Raw genomic sequence first — 20,580 nt, 5'->3', positions numbered from 1 at the left:
AAAGAAGAATGGAAAACAAGAAGCAAACACATTCCTTAAAACAGGGTCTAAGGTGACACTTTTCATTTATGAGAGAACAAATGAACTGGATCTAAATGCTTTTTTTCTTCGTCAGTGAATAACACTGGCTTGAAATGATTTTTTAGATTTTACTAAAAGTTTGGTTGGTAAGTTAAAAAACAGACTGAATTCAAAAACTAGTTGTGAGGCCTTTCAGGTAAGAATAAAAGAAATAAGCAAAGGTTAAAGACAATGCTTTATAATGAGAATGCTGTTATTAGTTTCATTCTTTTATTTTCATATATTATATTTTTGGCCTGGGAACACCTTGGTGTTCCCCCGGATAAGCTGGAGGAGGTGGCTGGGGAGAGGGAGGTCTGGGCCTCTTTGCTTAGGCTGCTGCCCCCGCGACCCGGCCTCGGATAAAGCGGATGAAGATGGATGGATGGATGGATGGATGGATATTTTTTAATCAGCATATAATACAAATTAGTATTGAACATAAGTTGTAGTCTTGTTTTTATTGCTAATGCCAGTTTAATCAATCCATCCACGTATCCTCTTCAGGGTCGCATGTCTTTGGACGGTGGGAGGAAGCCGGAGTACCCAGAGAGACACAAACTCCACATAGAAAGGAATTGAACTCAGGACCTTCTTGCTTCCCAACAACAGTGCTACCCACTGTGCCACCATTCACTTTAATTTATTAGTTAATTTAAAGGTAAAAGAGGGAACTCATACAGACTTAGCTGTCACACATTTTTGCTTTGAGTTTTTTTCATACCTTCACGTGTACACTACCAGTCAAAAGTTTGGACACACCTTTCCTTTAATGGTTTATCTTTACTTTCATGACTATTTACATTGTAGACTCTCACTGAAGCCATCAAAACTATGAATGAACACATATGGAATTATGTAGTAAATAAAAAAGTGTGAAATACCTCAAAACATGTTTCATGCTTTAGATTCTTCAAAATGTCCACCCTTTGCTTTAATCACTGCTTTGCACACTCTTGGCATTCTGTCGATGAGCTTCATGAGGTCGTCAGCTGAAATAGGTTTCCAACATTCCTGAAGAAGTTCCCAGAGATGCACTTGTTGGCCTTTTGCCTTCACTCTGCGGTCCATCTCAAACCGAACCTCGATTGGGTTTAGGTCAGGCAATTGTGGAGGCCAGGCCATCTGGCGCAGCACTCCATCACTCTCCTTCTTGGTCAGATAGCCTTTACACAGCCTGGAGGTGTGTTTGGGGTCATTGTTGAAAAATAAATGATGGTAGAACTAAACTGGATGGGAAGGCATGTTGTTGCTGGGTCAGTGTGCCTTCAGTTTTGAATAAATCTCCAACAGTGTCACCACCAAAGCACCCCCACACTATACCACCTCCTCCTCCATGCTTCACGGTGGGAACCATGCAAGTAGAGACCATCCGTTCACCTTTTCTGTGTCGCAGACAGACACGGCGACTGGAAACGAAGATCTCAAATTTGGACAAAAACACAGATTTTCACAGGTCTAATGTTCATCCCTTGTGTTTCTTTGCCCAAACAAAGCTGTTCTGCTTGTTGCTTTTCCTTAGCAATGGTTTCTTATCAGTGGTTTTAGACCATAAAGATCTGATTCGCACAGTTTCTTCTGATCAGTTGATGTAAATAAGTGTCTGCTCCTGGAACTCTGTGTGGCATTTATCTGGGCCCTAATCTTTATCACAGCGCTTAATGGTTTTTCACCACTGCACTTGAGGACACATTCAAAGTTTTAGCAATTTTCCGGACTCACTGAGCTTCAGTTCTTAAACTAATGATTCAATTCTATTTATCCAGAAACAAATAACAGCAACAGTCACCTCAAGGTGATTTATGTTGCAAGGCAGAGACCCTACAATAATACATACAGAGGAAAACCCAACAATCACATGACCCCCTTTGAGCAAGCAGTCAGACTGTTGTTTCTCTTTACTTAGCTGATTGGTTCTCGCCATAATATGAATTCTAATCGCTGTCAAATAGGGCTGTCAGCTGTGTACCAACCTGACTTCTGCACAACACATCTGATGGTCTCACAATGAACCTTGAGAAGGCACACATGTGAAGTGAAAACCATTTCATTTGACTACATCACGAACCTCACTGAAAGAAGGCCAAGGGTTTGCAGCGCCGTCGACAAAGCAAAGGGTGGCTGCTTTCAGGAATCTAAAATATAAGATATATTCAGAGTTATTTATCAGTATTTTTGCTTTGCTGCATAATTCCATATATCCCGCTCTCTATATTTGATGTCTTCAGTATGTATCTACAATGTAGAAAGTAGTAAAAATAAAGAAGAACCATTAAATGAGAAAGTTTGACTGGTAGTGTATTCATTTTTGACCGTTTATCCTCTCAATAAAGCGTGAAGCTGACATAGAGTTAAAGACAACCATACACCCCCACAAACATGCCCATAACCAGTTTAGAATCACAAGTTAAACTGCCAAACATGCCTTTGGAGGATACCAGAGTGCTGGGAGGAAATGCCACACAGGCACAGGGAGAACAAAGAAACGTAACAAACAACAGCTCTGACCTGTTCACAAACTCTGCAGAAAAAGTGCCAGCACTAAACAATGCACCGCCATTCACTGCATTTGTAAAACAGAAACCACTTTGAACAGATTATACAAAACTCAAATGTATCCTTTTATTATTCACAAAGGTTTTTATTTAACATTACCATTTTCTTGCAGGATGACTCAACCCTACATGATAAATCTACATGACTGATGTAAAAAAAAAAATCCAAAACAAACAAACCAGCAGCTGAAGCTAATGTGTGCGGAACCACACAACTGCAGAGTCTTTTGACTCTAAGCTACTTTTCTGGGTAAAGGTGATAAAAAACTCCAGGAAGTCATCAACCTTGCTGCCGGCTTGTCATTTAAATCCTCACAGAGCTCCCTGCAGCAGGTTTTACATTCCTCCCTGCAGCAGGTTTTACATTCCTTTGGCACCTATTTCACTTTACAAGTGAAATAGGTGCCAAAGCAGGTGTTGCATAAGAAATCTCACGGAGAGAACAGAAACGTTTACTCATGACTGTAGCGCTGATGCTGAGCCAAACTATTTCGATTCAGTTCACTTTTACTGACAGAGTGCCAATCTCATCAACAATCTAATGTGTGATCTAAATCTGTGCTGAACGCCCTCTGAAGGAACTTAATCTTATTCGTTTGCCAGTTTAAAGACAGGAAATCGCCCACAAAATCACAAACAAGTAAATATCAGCAGCACTAATGTTGTTGAGTTGTAGTGGAAGCCAGATGCTAAAAACACCTTTTTGTACCAGGTAAATATACTTATTTTGATTCTGCATTTGAGCATGCTCATGCTAACCAAGACGCACACTCAAGAAATGAAAGAGGAAACTGCATTTCCTCGGGGTGCTTGCGAATGTTAGCTCGTGACATACATTCTAGCCTCGCCTCTAAATATTTATGCGGGCCAAGGAGGTAGCACTGAAGCTAAAAACGCAAAACCCAAAACAAATGGGCGACATAATGGCGGCTACATCAACTTCAGCATCATCAGAGTGTCTACACTGAAATGAGACAGCTCTTGTTTCAGAGAGGTTCAGACTTTTTAGAGCTTCACATGACAAATATATGACAGCGGGGGAGATTCTAAGTTGAAACTTTTATGCATGCAGTGCCTTGTAATTTATGTTAATGAAATATGCTGTTTGCAAATGTAATCAGCTTCATCATCAAACCTCAACTCAACTGAATAAACATTATAAGGCTATCTTGAAAAGCAACCTAATCAGTTGGATGACCTATTGTAGTGTCTAAGAATAATTCAGAGTGAATAATCAGACATTTCAATCTCATCCACCCTTTTCAGGGTGGAGCCTTTAGTTACCATACCCAAGGCAAGGGCTCAAGGTAAAGAACTATTTGTGGCAAAGCAGATCAGATGAGATACACGCACAACATGAGTGCAGTCTCATATTTACACAGAATCACATACAAATCATTGAGCACTTAAAGTAGCATTAATCAGTACAGACACTAGAAACTCAGGCTGCCATTCAATATACCTGTACATGAAGCAAACTGGTAATAGAGTTGCTTTTTATTAAAGTTTTTGAATTCATACTGTACAAACCCTTGTTTTATTAAACAATGTTTTTTTTCTTGTCCTCTCTCTTTCCATCCTCGTCACTTAACTAGAAACTGGTCTCCACACACCTTGTGTGAATCGCACATTTGTTCCTGATGACTTTGCTGCTTTATAAGGAAGGGTTATTCTTTACTGTAGCAGTGAAGCCTGGTATGAACTTTTGTGGTGTTTTGTTTCTTATTATGAGGAGTTGGTAATGGCCAAATGAAGCTTTCTGCAGCACCGGCTCATGTATTGAAAAAGGTTCACTACTGAAGCTTTTCAACACATGCTTCTTTGGTGACATTTGGTGGCCACAAATATGAACAGCAGCTTTAATCCACAAATGAAAAGAAAACTGCTGTATTATGATTGCCCACTGAGAGATGCTGATTTGCCAGCCTATATTTAATATCATGTGACATTCTGTGACATCGGCCTGACTTTGCTTGTGACTTCCTGACGTTTGTAAACAAATAGATAAAAATGACATCATATATAACGACATATCACAAAGTATTATAACAGGTTGGACTATGCTTCTGCTGTTAGGTAACTGCCTCAACGTGATTATGTAATTAATTTGTGCATTTATATATATTATATTCTAACCCTTATGTATAGTGTATTTGTATGTATGTTTTGGACCCGGGGGTACACTTGCTTATTAACTAGTAAAATAAAAACATAAAATAAGGTTATTCTGTTTGTTTTTTTCCTCGCTGACTCTGTCTCTCAATGTCTTGGTTTTCTTTTGACACATGTGCCGTCAGCTCAGCTTCAAATGGAGCCGTGTTTTTGACCAGTTCCTTGGCTGAATGGAAGAATTATCTGTGATCGTACATTGGGCCAGAATCAAATATGTGGTTGTCCAAGCAGACTGAAAATTGACTATTTATCTGACATCTCATAATTTCCTCTTGCTTAAGGAGTGGCTATGATCTTTGTAAAACAGCCAGCAAGATTGCAGCACAGGTTTTCCAGACATAGCTGAGACAGCCCTAGTGACATCATCAGGGTCTGTTTCTAGCTGGCCACATTACAGTAACACAATTAGATTTCTTTGTACACTAGTCAAGGTGCAGTTTGTAGATGCTAGATTGTAATGTGGTGGGGGGACGTAACAGAGAGATTTTCAGGTTTTATTCCACATGTAATCAAATATAAAATACCCTCCAAAAACAAACAAACAAACAAACAAACAAACAAACAAACAAACAAACAAACAAACAAACAAACAAACAAACAAACAAACAAACAAACAGATTTTACAATATTTAGAATTTATTGTGGTCACACTATCCCACCATTAACTGGAGACATTGTAGGCTTGTGTACAGTACAGAGGCAGTGTTCACACATCACTGAATGAAAGTAAACAGTAGTTTTGTAACAAAGCTCCTCTCAGGAGCACAGCAGACAATATTCAGCTGCAGCTGTGCTCGTTGTTGTTGTTTGTATAAACCTATCGAGTAATGACAGTAATGTTTTTGGGAAGCAGGTGGATCCACATTCATACATCAAATACATGCCACATAACACCACAATCAGTCTTTAATTCACAGTGCAGAATCTGTGCCACTTACATTTCTGTGTGTCTGTGACTTCTATAGAGAGAAAATGGACACAGCTGTGGGAAAAACACAGAGTACGACGGCCATCGCATGTGACTTCTCCTGCATTCCTCGTCCATTTCCTGTCACCCTTACTGAAGCTGACAAAGTAAAGTACATTTATTAAAGTACAGTTAACATGAGCATGAAATACAATTGAAATACAAAATATTAATTCACAGACATATTTCTTGTAAATGTACAGTACTGTGCAAAAGTTTTAGGTAGGTGTTAAAAAAAAGGTTGTAAACAAAGAATGCTTTCAGAAATATAAATGATTGTTTATTGGCCCCAAATGTATTGTGCAGCAGGACAACGACCCCTAACGATGGTATGGCGCCCGCAGAGGTCTGATTTCAATATCATTGTGTGTGTCTGGCATTATATGAAGAGACAGAAGGATGTGAGGAAGCCTACGTCCACAGAAGATCTGTGGTTAGTTTCCCACGTGTGGGACTAACAGAGGCTCCTCTTATCTTATCTCTTATCTCTTAGCCAGGAAGAATTGATGATGTTTTGAAGGCAAAGGGTGGTCACACCAAATATTGATTTGAATGAGATTTCTCTTTTGTTCATTCACTGCATTTTGTTGATTGACAAAAATCAATTATTAACTTTTCCATTTTTGAAAGCATTCTCTGTTTACAACATTTTTTCTCACCTGCCTAAAGCTTTTGCACAGTACTGTATATTTCTGATGATATTACTGAAACTTACTAACCTGCAGAAGGGAATAGTTGTGCAGGATGGGATTTAGCCATACCACAGCCTGACCTGATTTCAACTGTAACGTTCACCTCTTTCGTGACACTTGGGACGGTCACTGAGACATACTTCAGACGATCCCCTTTACAGATGTGTTTTGTCAAACTCCTGTAACATTGTATGGGCTCATTTTTGTTCTCCACGGTATATATATCAAAAACGCTACAGTTTGAGCCATCTTTCCAATTTATGGTACAATTTAGAGTCACACTTTGTCTAACTTCTGCAGTCTTGCTGCAATTCACTGACACAGCTGAAAGCAAAAAAAGCACCAAATGATATTATTATATTTCTTCTTTCTAATGCATTTACATGAATAGCAATACTTCTATTTTTGATACACACATTGTATAATTACCTTGATCTGATGATACAGTGCTTTGTAGAGCAAAGAACAGACTCAAGCATATGCACAGGTAGAACATCCTGGAAGCCTCAATGTCTTTAAAAACTGGAAGGAAGCAGAAAAGTGTTGCTGTTTTAGAAACAGGGTTTTGTAGTCTTAATTTATTTTTTATTGTGTAATTTAAGATCATCATAAAATTTGAGAAAACAACCATAGCAGTCATTTATGCAAACAATGAGTGAAAGCAAAATTTTAAAATGCTCTAACAAAAGCTGAATGTTTTTAAGCTTCAGTGTTTGTCAGGTTAGTTTGTTTAAAGCTGTGCAATCAGTGAGCATCTCAAAAGGAACTTGCACACACAATACACTTCACTTTTACTGAGCGCGATCGTTTTATGTGGAATTACAAAAAAAACCTGCAACAAGTTTCGACAGCTTCCTTAAAGAATAGTAAGAATGCTGATAGCCTGCAAAAAAACAGAAAGTGGAATAACTGATCCATGGAAGACACCTGAAACCAGGTTAGGTATGAAGATACTCCTTGATAGATACTCCATTCTGTAATATTTGATGCCTGATCTTTTGTTGTGATAGACTTTGGCTGTACATTACTAACAACATTGTGTGTCACAGTACATTGATCAGGAGTCTGCTGATCAACAATACTCCGCAGCACACAGTAATCCTTAATAATTTTTCTCTTTAATTTCCCAATAAAGTAGACTTTTGTTCCCATTTCAGGGAATAATATTGTACTTTAAACCTCTGCATTCATCGGACAGCTGCAGCTCCTCAACTAACAATTATTCTGTCCACATTAAGATGGTTGGAATATGATAAGTTTTGTAGCTTTGATCTAAGTTTGCACATCTGTCATCATGGTAAACAGCCAGCTTCCTGCACATGCATCCACATCATTTACAATTTAAAGGCATCATCTATTAAAAGTAATAAAAGCAAATAATAGCAAAACAAATAGTAAACAAACAATAAATAATAAAATGTAATGGATGTGACTTATACAGATCAAAGCAATGCATATTTGACTAAATTAATAAAAAAAATTAAATTAGACAGGTAAGAGTGGTACTTTTACTTTTGATATGCAACATTTTGTTTCCACAAACTCACCTAAAGGCACTTTTCTTAAATATAAAATATTTCTCCCAATATCTGTTTAAAATGATCAAAGCAAATCTGTTTGCATCAGCAGCTCTCTATCACCCAAATAAAACCAAGCATATCATTCATTACGTATTCTAGGGAAAAGAAGCAATTTATACCATCTCTTGCAGACAATTTTGGTAAACTAGGTTCACTGAAAAGTAATACTTACTTAGCAGGGAACTTAACTCCTTGCAGGGTATCTGAGAATGACTCAAAAACCAGGAGAGACAGCATTAATCCAGTTCACAGCTGCCACAGGACACCAGTGGGAGTTACCCGAAGAAGAGAAAGTAAGAAGCAGACAGGTTGCTCAACATGAACTCTACCAATGGGGCACTTCAGGTAAGAATAAACCACCAGCTACCAGTTTTGGGGTCATTAATAAAGAAAAGTAAGAGAATAGAAAAACAATAGAAAAATAGTTATCCACAGTTTTTTTTTTTTTAATTTGGATATTGGCTACTAATAACTTATTTTGATCCCAGGCCTTGTAACTGACCATTTTCAAGGGAGTGTTTGTTAAACTACGTTTTGTTTGTCAAGGTCAGCTCATGCCTTAAGACATGCAATTAATGAGGTTAGGTTAACTAGGGATTTTCATATTGCCCACAGGTGTGAATGTGAGTTTGAATGGTTGTCTGTCTCTCTACTGATTAACTCAGCATCATTTTTTTTCTTTGTTAATCTCTGGATCGTCATGTGCCCTTGGGCTCAACACAAGAGCCACAGGCAAATACAGACAAGCTCCCCCAGGTGGTTAAAAGTAAGAATAACCTATTGAGATTTCACTATTCCATGGTTCGTCTTTCCCTGGGCCAGAATTAAATACACTTGATGGTTCAAGCAGAATTGGTAAGTGGTTGGTGATCGGTCCTCCTCTAGCAGCCGACTGCCTTTGGTCTCCGGCTCTTCTCCTCTATACGCCACACCTGCATTTATGAAGGGAGACACCTGATAATTGCTGTCTTTGTTGCTTTCATAGTGACTTTCTGTTTGGGGCTACATCCAGTTGACCTCTGGTCTATCTGAAGCCTGTCCTACTTCATGGTCAACACCATACTTAACAGACAATTTAATTGGATTAATAGACAAAAAAGAAAAGCAAAAAAAAAGACAAAAAATCAAAAGCAAATGGCAGTGATCACATTGAATGGCAGCAACTTGAATGCTGCACTTGAATAACCCTGCTGCAATTGTAAGACAACATCCAGGTTCAATGCAATTCAGTTCATCGGTCTCAATCCACAGGACACGTCAGGCTTCGCAGGAATAACAAAAATATTACAAAACCGGGGGTGGATTGTGGGCAGAAGGTCATTTATATATTAAAATGGACATTTAAAGAAATAAGCAGGAGTTTTCATCTCTTAACCCTGACATTATTAAAAAATTCTTACATGGCACTGTGATTTTGTTGGCTCCGATACAGTCACACACTGTAAAAAAAAAAAAAAAATTGTTGCGATAACTTAAAAACTCAATTCTGGGGTCTGGAGTGTGGGGCCTCCCTGCTGCTGCGGAGTCGGGGTGGTCTGCCTCTCCCCACCGCAGGGAAAAGGGTAACACCACCTGGGTCTGGGTGCAGTTCCCCCCTCCAGGGGCAAGGGTACCTAGACCCGGTTCGTAGAGTACGCTTGGGGAGTGTGATCGTGTGTACAGCGTCTCTTTATGTCTGTCTCCACGTTGGTTGAGTGTGGAGTAAGTGCATATGAGAGCATGAGGGTGGGAATGGATGTTTGTGTCTGTGTGTGCCTGTATGTCTGTGTCTATATGTCAGGTTGGGTATCAGGCGCCACCTCTCTGGGGACATCTCAGGCCCTCCAAGGTTTGGAGGCCTATCTCCCCCTACCACCACTTCCCCTGCCGGTGGCGGACTCCCTCAGACATCGGTGCGTTGGTGGTTCTTTGTGTCCGGGGATGGGCGTCCGGGTACACACAGGCTCACTCCTTGGTGGCCGCTTATTGGGGCCTGGAGCCTGGGGCTCGCTCGGGCCACTTCGGAGGTGGGGTGCCCCCGGCCTCTCGGTCTGGGGCTTGGTCACTCAGGCACGGCTGGCTGCCGGCGGAGCTCACGGGCGCGTCACTGCAACTCCCCCTGGCTTCTGCTCCGCAGCTGCTGAGTGAGCCCTCATCTGGGACTCTCCTCAGCTCTTTCTGGGACAGTGGCGCGGCTGCCCCTCTGTTGGTCTTCCTTGGTCTCTTGTGTTCTGGGGGCCTCTGGATGTCTGGAGTTTTGATCTCCTCCATACCTGCTTCATGCCCTGGAGGACGGGGCTGTGGCCCCCCCACACCCTCTAGCAGATCATTACATGAAGGAACCTTTTAAAAAAAACAAGCGCGTCCATGCTCACAGGTGTACACACGGGTGCTCACACACACAAACTACACCCTTTTTGGCTCCTGCCTCAAAGCACACTGTGTGCCTGTCGATCTTACGTGCTGCACAATAATGTTTAATATTTAGGATTTACTGTTATATTCCCATATATCATTGTGATATTAAAAAAAAAAAAAAACTCAAGGCAACCCACTGCATTTACACTTTTGGGTTCTGATGGATAACTTATAATTTCAAGTTTAGGAGAAAAGTTGCTTCAACTAATGTTTTTGTGTTTACAAGATTAATAACTGTGCTTTTTCTTAACTCATATTTTATTGTTTTAACAATGTATTTCCTAAAGTTTACACATTTTTTTTGTTTTGCCAATCAATTTCCTAAAGTCTAGAAAAAGTACCCTTTATAGTTTTCATAAGTTGCTCCCTGTTGTATTAATGAATATTTACACAATGTTGATTTTCAAATAACTATATTGTGTTCAAACACAACTGCACCACTGACAATGTTTTGAGATGAGCCATTTTTAACATACTGACAACATTCAGCCACAAATAAAGTCCTTTTCCAAAAACAAAAAAAGGTCAAATTTTTGTAATAAATGTTACTCATCCAATTTTAAAGGTGTGGTGTTGTCAGTCAGAATATCAAACCTATCTTGATTGATAGTCACTAACAAACAGATGAAAACATCAGATGGCAGGATGTGAACTCTTCTATCTGGTTTCCATACAGCAAACAAATGTGTACTTGAGTTCTTTGGGAAACTCCATGTTGAGCCCATAAAGTAGGCCAAACAGGTAGGCAAAGGCAGTGGGAAGGTCTGGCAGATCATCAAGAATAATGTCCTCTTCCAAAACAATGGCAGTGTTGACCCCTGTGGACTGCGAGTTGGGTCCCACGCAGTCCTCCAGAACAGTGAGGATGCCCGCCGTAACACCTCGGGTTGCCCTCTCAACTGGATCTGTATCCTATGCAAAATTAACAACAGTACATATAAGTCTCTGTAAACCAAAACTGAAGATTGAGTAGATTTGCATGCTCACCAGACATGTTAAGAAGAGTTTGGTCTCGTCGTCGCGAACAAATATCGGTAACCCTTCCAAACTGATGGTTCGTCAATGCTGGACTATGTTTGAGACCTAAAACAAGGAAATCAAATAAGACTCAGTCTCATTTCTAAACCTACCATTTTGTTTTAAAAACACATTAATTGTTGCTAAAAATACAGCCTTAAGAAATAAGATGTTAAAATGAGTTATTCCAGATAATTGCTCATGGTTTTGTCGGTTTTTTTTAAGTAATTTTGATGCAAAACCAATGTAGCACACTTATGAAAACATTTATAACAAAAAGTGGCATGAATGGGATGAGAGTTGAACTGTCCATCATGACCTGCCATCTGCCAAACACACAGCGCTGCTTCTTATCTTATAATCCCATTCAGGAGGACACTTTTTTGAAAACTAACAATTTTTATATCAATTTGGGAACTTCAGGTTCATGCACAAGTTATGCAAACAAAGTTATATGGTACTATTTACCTAAAAATGCAATTTTTTATATAACCATTTAAATCTATTTACAGAACAACCAGGTGTTCTGCATCAAATAAGAAGGCACACAAATTATTTGTGCCAGTCCAAAAAATAGTTTGTGTGCAGTATAAGACAGAAGACCCTGCAGGTCTGACAACAGGAGGTGTATCAGTCCTGTTTTCCATGTGGGAACCGCGTTTACACTGGAATCTGCTTTTGATGGCTTTTTTGGAGCAAATGTGACATTCAGCAGTATAACTGACACACAATACAAAACAATAACTACACTACACATTAACTCTAGCCTCCAAACACGCTAAACATCACTAATGTCTCACATATGAAAACTCACGCTCTCTTTCTTTTGCTCGCCCGCTTTCCATCGCAGGTGTCACTCTTAAAACTTCCCCCTCTCCCTAAACAACTAAGTGCCACATCATTTTTTTTAATTGGCTGACATGGTACAATCTAACACCAATAGGGAAGGGGTGTTTTTTTTTACTCGCAAGTGGAGAGTGTTTGCACAATAATGTTTAATATTTAGTATTTACTGTCATATTCCCATATATCATTGTGATGTTGTTTATTCTATTACTCTTGTTCTCTTCTGCTTGTTTTCTTTTTTCTTTCTCAACAGGTGATCCAGGTGATCGATATACACTGAACAAAAATATAAACGCAACACTTTTGTTTTTGCTCCCATTCCCCATGGGATGGACGTAGAGACCTAAAATTCATTCCAGATACACAATATAACCATCCCTCCCAAACAGTGGTCACAAATCAGTCCAAATGTGTGGTAGTGGGCACATCTGCTATATTGAGATAATCCATCCCACCTCACAGGTGTGCCACATCAGGATGCTGATCTGAAATCATGAGTAGTGCACAGGTGTACCTCAGACTGCCCACAACAAAAGGCCACCCTGGAATGTGCAGTTTTTTGCGCTATTGGGGGTCTGGGGACCCAGAACCGGTCAGTATCTGGTGTGACCACCATTTGCCTCATGCAGTGCAACACATCGTCGCATGGAGTCTATCAGATTGTCAATTGTGGCCTGTGGAATGTTGGTCCACTCCACTTCAATGGCTGTGCGAGGTTGTTGGATATTCGTGGGAACTGGTACACGCTGTCGTATACGCCGGTCAAGCACATCCCGAACATGCTCAATGGGTGACATGTCCGGTGAGTATGCTGGCCATGCAAGAACTGGGACATTCTCAGCTGCCATCTGCCCTGAACAATGTGAACCATGATTCATCCGTGAAGCGCACACCTCTCCAACGTGCCAGACGCCATCGAATGTGAGCATTTGCCCACACAAGTCTGTTACGGCGACGAGCTGGAGTCAGGTCAAGACCCCGATGAGGACGACGGGCATGCAGTTGAGCGTCCCTGAGACGGTTTCTGACAGTTTGTGCAGAAATTGTTTGGTTGTGCAAACCAATTGTTCCAGCAGCTGTCTGGGTGGCTGGTCTCAGACGATCTTGGAGGTGAACCTGCTGGATGTGGAGGTCCTGGGCTGGTGTGGTTACACGAGGTCTGCGGTTGTGAGGCCGGTTGGATGTGCTGCCATATTCTCTGAAACGCCTGTGGAGACGGCTTATGGTTGAGAAATGAACATTCAATGCACGGGCGACAGATCTGGTTGACATTCCTGCTGTCAGCATGCCAATTGCACGCTCCCTCATTGCTTGTGGCATCTGTGGCATTTTGCTGTGAGACAAAACTGCACATTCCAGGGTGGCCTTTTGTTGTGGGCAGTCTGAGGTACACCTGTGCACTACTCATGATGTCAGATCAGCATCCTGATGTGGCACACCTGTGAGGTGGGATGGATTATCTCAATATAGCAGATGTGCCCACTACCACACATTTGGACTGATTTGTGACCACTGTTTGGGAGGGATGGTTATATTGTGTATCTGGAATGAATTTTAGGTCTCTACGTCCATCCCATGGGGAATGGGAGCAGTAACAAAGGTGTTGCGTTTATATTTTTGTTCAGTGTATGCATTTTCTTTTTCTTTCTTTTTTTCTTCTTCTGCCCATTCTGTTGGTTTTTGTTTTTTGCCCTTCTCCCCCGTCCCTCTTCTCAGCTGTTTCTCTTTCCCTCTTTCTTTCTCCCCTTCTTTCCCCCAGTCAAGTCTGTCCCATATTCAGTAAGTGAAAATAAAATAAACAATAAAAGGTGAATCAAATGGACCATTATGGCAAGGCTGGGATGGTCAATTTGGTAAAGTAAATCCGTTGGGCATCTTTCTTTGCCTTTAGACAATAATTCTGATGGCAAAAGAGCCAAACGGGACAGGCAAAAAAAAAAAAAAAAAAAAAAAGTAACACCAATAGGGAAGGGGTGTTTTTTTTTACTCGCGAGTGTTTGCTAGTGCGGTCCGTAGAAAGTTCATATGTTGAGATGAAAGTTGAGATGAACACCTTAGCTGCATCCAGCTCCTGGTGTAAAAAGCCTCGTGTTCAGTGTTGCCAACTCCTCAGTAAGGAAAATCGCTATTGGTTGTCCTAAAAGTCGCTAGAAGTCGCTAAATGACGTCATCACCTAATTTGCATAATTGGTCATGCTAATCTAATTGTAACCTATGTTGTTGGAGAGAGAAATAACATCGTGGAAGAGACATAAAGTGAGTAAAAAACGTCCTAAATGCATTTAGAGTTTATTTAGAACTACAAATTAAATTTCTTTTAGCAATTATTGTTTTTTTAATGTCACAATTCCAACCCTGCTCCTTTACCCGGGCTTGGACCGGCAAGTGACACGAAATTGGAACTCTGGTGGAGTTACTTTGTGTGTGTGTTTATAAGTAGTTTTAAACCTTGTGATCCACAAAACAGCATAAGAGTAAAAGAGTAAAAGAAGAACTGACTGCGTTACAGCACCCGCTGCTTTTTGAGAGTAAAAGCGATACGTGCTTTCACGTCTTTTTTTAGCGACTTTTTTTCTAAAAAAAAGTCTAAGGGGTCTGAAAACTTGCTAAATATAGCGACAAAGTCGCTAAGTAGGCAGACGGCCAGGTGGCTTTCAGTCCTTGCAAAAGTGCAAAGTAGACCCCGTAGTATCCACAAATATGAGATGCGCATGCGTGCTCAGGCGCAGAAAGGCGCCAACAGCTTCAACTCATGTAAAACTTGAATTCATTCATTTTGCCAGCAATAAATTTCATCTGAGACCATCTTTTGCTCCAAAACATTAAAGGATTAGTTGAAACCCTTAATGTATTTGAGATTATGGGGCAACTCAGCTTTTATTGTTGAATTGTGAAAGAAATGACTGTAAGCTCAGCAATTGCAAGTTTGATTTTTTACAGTGCAGAGGCACCGTCACGATTTTCTGTGGAAATTAGTGATGTGCAATACCACTGATTTTCTTTCTGATCCGATACCAAGTAATATTCAGGGTGGTATCGACGATACTGATCCGATACCGATACTTTGTACAAAAACTTATTTTATTTATTGTATCTCAAATTATAGCATCATAATGATTACAGGACATCAGATTACTTGTTCTTATCACTTAATAATGCAGGGTTCATCATATAGAAATAAAAAAACTGAAGTTGTGTGCTATTTGAACACATTGCCTGCCTACAGCACTAAAGGACTCCGTGAGAGACGTCTGTCTCGCCCTAGCAGCACCTGTCCCTGTCCTTCTCTTCAGTTCGCCCCAACATACGCTCGTCATATTCTGTGATATGATTTACTTTGAGGTGTTTGACAAGGTTAGTGATGTTGCCACAACCATACATGCCAACCCTCCCGATTTTTCCGGGAGAATACCGAATTTCAGTGCCCTCCCAAAAATCTCCCGGAGCTACCATTCTCCTGAATTTCTCCCGATTTTCCAGGACAACAAAATTGAAAAACCATATTGCAGAATTCATAGCACGGCCCAGCCAATTCCAGTTTCCAACAATGGCAGCAGATACTTAGTTTTAATATTACTCTTATTTCTCTTTCTGGGTTGCAAAAAAACCTTTAACATATTTTCAGGTGAGAATGTAGCTGTGTAAACTTCAAATATCTGAGCCGACCGACACATCGTCTTCAAACCCCCCCGGTCTTTCGCTACTCGGGTTAAACATGATATATAAGTCACTTTGATAACTTAAAAATGTTATTGTTTGGCTTTTTCAGTGTTTTATTTGTTCATGACTAAATCGGTTTGGCTGACATTAAAGTTATTAGATTAGATTAAATTAAATTTAACTTTATTAATCCCTCGGGAGGGTTCCTCCGGGGTTTCACACAGCTGAATAAACGTCAAACAGAAAAAGATTAAACATAAGAGTTTACGTCAGTGCCCGGTTATATTTTAGATAGCAAGGAGCAGACGGCAGAGTTTCACTCCACCGAGGGAGCTCGTGACGTACTACCCGGCTTTCTTTAGACCACGAAGGCCGGGTCCTCAGGTGGAAGCAGCCTCTGAATTTGGACACCCCCGCTGTTTCTGGGCCGGCCAATAATAATGGTGACATTTGACGTATGTTATCCGATAAATAAACCCTGTAAAATGTATTTACCACCCCCAACAGCCCTTTTGAATGTCTCCCTAGTGTAGCTACAACACGTCACTCTTGGGGCACTTTTTTGCCACATGTATCGCAAACCACGTCTCAGCTGTTTGTGGAGGTAAAATAAGTCCGCACATGACTTCAATTACGCTCAACCATTGTTGTGAGTGCGCACGCCAAGGCGCTGCGAGACATTTATGCAGCCGTATAAGTTTGTGGTCACAGGCTTGCACCCATTTGCCACAGCAGATGCTGGAATGTGTTTAATTGTAGGCAGGGACATTACTGGATATTCTTGTGTAATTGCTACAGAATAATTTATGTTATACTTTGTTATTGCTACAGAAGAATATTTATTTTATTATTTTACATTTACAATTTTTTTTCCTGGGGACCCTGTGACACCCTATTGAAGAGCCATAGGCTGGATCTCTTAAGATCTCACTGCTGGGTTTGTAAGGCCATGTTACTCCTAAATTTCTATCTTGTTCAAAGAGAAGATATAAAACAAAGTTCTAAGCTAATCGACCTCAGTGTTTTTAAAAAAAAAAAGACTCGATAAAGAATCGAATTGTTAAACAGAATCGAAAATGGAATCGGAATCGTGAAAATCGTATCAATACCCATCCCTACCTGTGAGGACATCTGATCTCTGAAAAAACAACTGTTAATGAAGCTGGAAAAACAAACCCACATCTTGATAGAGAGATAATCCCATACAGCTTATGACAAAATTTGATCCGAAGTGATTGATGGCCCTAATCACGACCTTTTGACCTCCCGCCCCTCCCCCCCGGAAGCGTGTAATGAGCGTGACGAATCGCATCCGGAGAAGGGGGGTGGGAAACCCCCCGCGTGACGAATTATATCCTGAGAAAGGGGGGTGAACCCCGGAAGCGCGCCATCTGTTGCTAACCGTGTCGAATTGCATCCTGAGAAAGGAGGGGGGGGGAACCTCCGGAAGCGCGTCATCTGTTGTTGGGGAAAAAAAAAAGTTTTTAGAGGGAGGGGGGAAACCTCCGGAAGCGCGTCATCTGTTGTTGGGAAAAAAAGTTTTTAGAGGGAGGGGGGGAAACCTCCGGAAGCGCGCCATCTGTTGGAGGGGAATAAAAAAGCAGAGAGAGGAGTCCGTCACAATTTCTAAGGCCCAGACGCAAGATGGATTTCCTTCTGCAGCGTTCCTGTGTCCGATGAGATCTGCTCTCCCAAAGAAGAAGGCTTTGAATATGACATATTCAATCTCGATCCGGACCTTATGACCCTACCGGAAATACTCCGGAAGTGTCTAGTCATTTTCAGACCTGTTGCGTCATGTTCCCTAAGCACAGCGGTGATGCAGCAGCTGATTCTGTGATGTATAGAGAGACAGAGCGGATGTAATTTTACTTTCTTAAGCTGCACCGGCGTTTGTAATGGAAATAAAGAGTGACTTCCTGTAGAGATTTCAATAGTAATTTTATTTTCCTATAATACAGACGCTGTAAAAAACCTTTAAGATACACCATAGCTTGTGATGAAAAGAAGAACTTTCTATCCGCTTGTAACCTACAGGCTGCCTATGTGTAAAAAATGAATAAATACCGCTTAGTGAATACTACTTTTCCTTTTGAGAGTCCTTTTTACAAGAGACTGAAAAAACAAACCCGCGACAGGCGATCTTGTTTCACACACACACACACACACACACACACACACACACACACACACCCACACCCACCCCGCGGGGCAAGGAGGAGTTTTTTTCTTCATTACTTTTTACAATAAGTTTTCTCAATAGATAGAAAATGATGACGCTGAGGAGTCAACATCCGATATTATCATTGCTTGTAACCCGGTTTCTTACATCTCCCCATAAAACTAGTCTTAGCGAGGAAAAAAGCTCATATTCGAATAAGTTTATTAAAGCACCCCCCTCTGTGGGAAAGAGTCAACCATGAGCCGAGTTTTGTCAACAGCAAGAACAAGGTCAGACAGCAATTGTCCATTTGGTAAAACAAATACCCGTCTCAAAGCCATATTTTACCGTTGCAGAATGTGGGAAAACAGACGGCGTTCGCAAGAAGGCAATCAAAAAAAAAAACAAAAAAAAAAACAACCCACTCTAACTATCGGTATTGTCAAGAGAAAGATGCGAAAAACAGATGCTTCGCTAGACTAGGATAAAATGAGAGAAGAAGCGGAAGGGGAGTCGCTATCTGCTCATCCCCTACTGTGACAGTTCTACCAATCGCGAGGAAGAATCCGTGAATATTATGTCAGCATTCCGTTCAAACAACGCCGCCGATCAGAGCGCCAGGGCCATCTCGCCAGAACTGTTCATACCTCACCCCGGTAAGTTTTTTTCTTTACGACTTTAAATTATATATCAACAGAGATGTCAATAATTTGATTACTTTCTTTTAGATTTCTACATCAATGATTTCACGCAAGTGGACTACGGTACGTTTAAATAAGTATATACCATTTTTTAAATAAGTTTAGATAGACTTGATTTAACCATGCTCTGATACTTACAGAAACAATCGATAATGCAGTGAGTAACAGCAGAAATCCGGCCGTTTTCCGCGGCGAATTAGAAGCCATATCCCCCGCAGAACCTCCGCTGCCGCCGCGTCGAAGAGAAGACGGCACTATTTTCGTCTCCGCATACCGGGAGAACCGCGGAGAAAAAAGTTTTAAAATCGAAGGTAAACAATATGATGCATTATCCGCCATTTTGTTGAATAACAGGATGTGACGGAGTAATCCGAGTGTGCTATACCGCCCCTCCCGACCCGGAGCAGATTTTTAAAAAGTTTAACTTTATTTCTCGACAGAGGTAACCGAGAATATACAGACCCCGCCGCAGCGAAAAGAAGAAGAAGAAGACGACGACGTTATTTTCGTCAACGCATACCGGGAGAACTGCAGGAAAATACCTTTTAAACCAAAAGGTAAACAATATGATGCAATATCCGTCATTTCGATAAATATCAGGATGTGGCGGAGTAATCCGAGTGTGCTATACCGCCCCTCCCGACTTGGAGTGGTATAAAGCGAGCTAGAAAGTTTTTTTTTTTATTAAATCTTTCTCTTTTTTGTTTTATTTCTCGGCAGCCGAGATTGCGGATATACCTATTCAAGCCCCCTCCGCTACAGACAATCGCGCGGAGGAGCGAGGTAAATAAAAAGTTTTTTCATTCTCGAAAAATAGGAAGGAGGAGGTTGTTTTCTTAAATCTCTTCTGTTTTATTTCTCGGCAGCCGAGATTGCGGATTTACCTAACCAATCCCCCGCCGCTACAGACAATCGGGCGGAGGAGCGAGGTAAATAAAAAGTTTTTTCATTCTCAAAAAAATAGGAAGGAGGAGATTGTTTTCTTAAATCTCTTCTGTTTTATTTCCCCCCGACAGAGACCGATACAGAAAATCAGGCGGAAGAAAATCAGGCTGAGGAGGAACCGTCCAGATCTCCTCCTCTTAGGAGAGTGAGAGCTCCTCTCAGGAGACTGAGAGGTAATTGACGGGGGGATGAATCGATCCTATTAAACTTCTCTGCTCTATAAAAATAAAAAATGTAAGGTTTAAAAATACATTCTGTCCGTCTTTTCTTACAGCTCGACGGATGCTTCATAAGAAGAGAATCCTTGAAAACCTCGCTTTCATGTACGCCATAACAGTTCGCACATATGCATCGATATACAGACACAAGGACCTGTAAAGTAAAAGCATGTAAAAGTCTGTGAATTAAGAAATAAAGAAAATCATGTCGGAAGAACACAGCATTCCTGAGGCTTTGTTGGAAGCCGTGGCAGAATTAAACAGAAACCATGAACATTTAGCCCCACCGTTAGAAAACAATATAGCCCCACCACCACCAAACGACCCACTACAACCTTTAGAAAACGCATTGCAGGTCCTCCTTCAAAACATTGAAAACGAACGGCTTGCCGGTCTACTGAACTTTGACCCTCTGCAGCCGATAGAAAATGCTCTTCAGCTCTACGACCGGCAGCAGGGGGAGGAGCAGGTGCAGCAGCAGGTGCAGGTGGAGCAGCATCATCATCAGCAGCCCAGGGAGGAGGAGGAGGACCGGCCTGCGGAGCATCAACAAGGAGGAGGAGGAGGATCTCGGGTACAGAACGATGCGGTGACTCGCCGCGAACATTT

At 41.0% G+C, this 20,580-nt stretch overlaps 1 protein-coding gene and 1 long non-coding RNA gene across 2 annotated transcripts; one reads left to right on the top strand and one right to left on the bottom strand.

The window, feature by feature from the left end:
- Positions 1 to 5,441: 5,441 nt before the first annotated feature.
- LOC113027671 (uncharacterized) lies at positions 5,442 to 8,230 on the bottom strand. The gene is made up of 4 exons (XR_003273115.1): positions 8,199 to 8,230; positions 6,876 to 6,968; positions 6,474 to 6,770; positions 5,442 to 5,853 (listed from the first exon to the last, which is right to left on the bottom strand). It is a non-coding gene; the product is annotated as an uncharacterized LOC113027671 (long non-coding RNA).
- A 10,318-nt stretch (positions 8,231 to 18,548) lies between these two features.
- Positions 18,549 to 20,131, top strand: LOC113028412 (uncharacterized). Its single transcript, XM_026178656.1, has 8 exons — positions 18,549 to 18,763; positions 18,836 to 18,871; positions 18,949 to 19,119; positions 19,249 to 19,365; positions 19,529 to 19,591; positions 19,675 to 19,737; positions 19,825 to 19,926; positions 20,028 to 20,131. Exons 1-8 carry the CDS (start codon positions 18,685 to 18,687, stop codon positions 20,129 to 20,131), a joined length of 735 nt encoding a protein of 244 aa, XP_026034441.1. The 5' UTR covers positions 18,549 to 18,684.
- The last annotated feature ends 449 nt before the right edge of the window (positions 20,132 to 20,580 follow it).

This window comes from Astatotilapia calliptera, chromosome 8, assembly GCF_900246225.1.
Source record: "Astatotilapia calliptera chromosome 8, fAstCal1.2, whole genome shotgun sequence".
Lineage (NCBI taxonomy): Eukaryota > Metazoa > Chordata > Actinopteri > Cichliformes > Cichlidae > Astatotilapia > Astatotilapia calliptera.
Note: the sequence above shows the minus strand (reverse complement) of the source record. Positions and strands in the feature narration are given on the sequence as shown.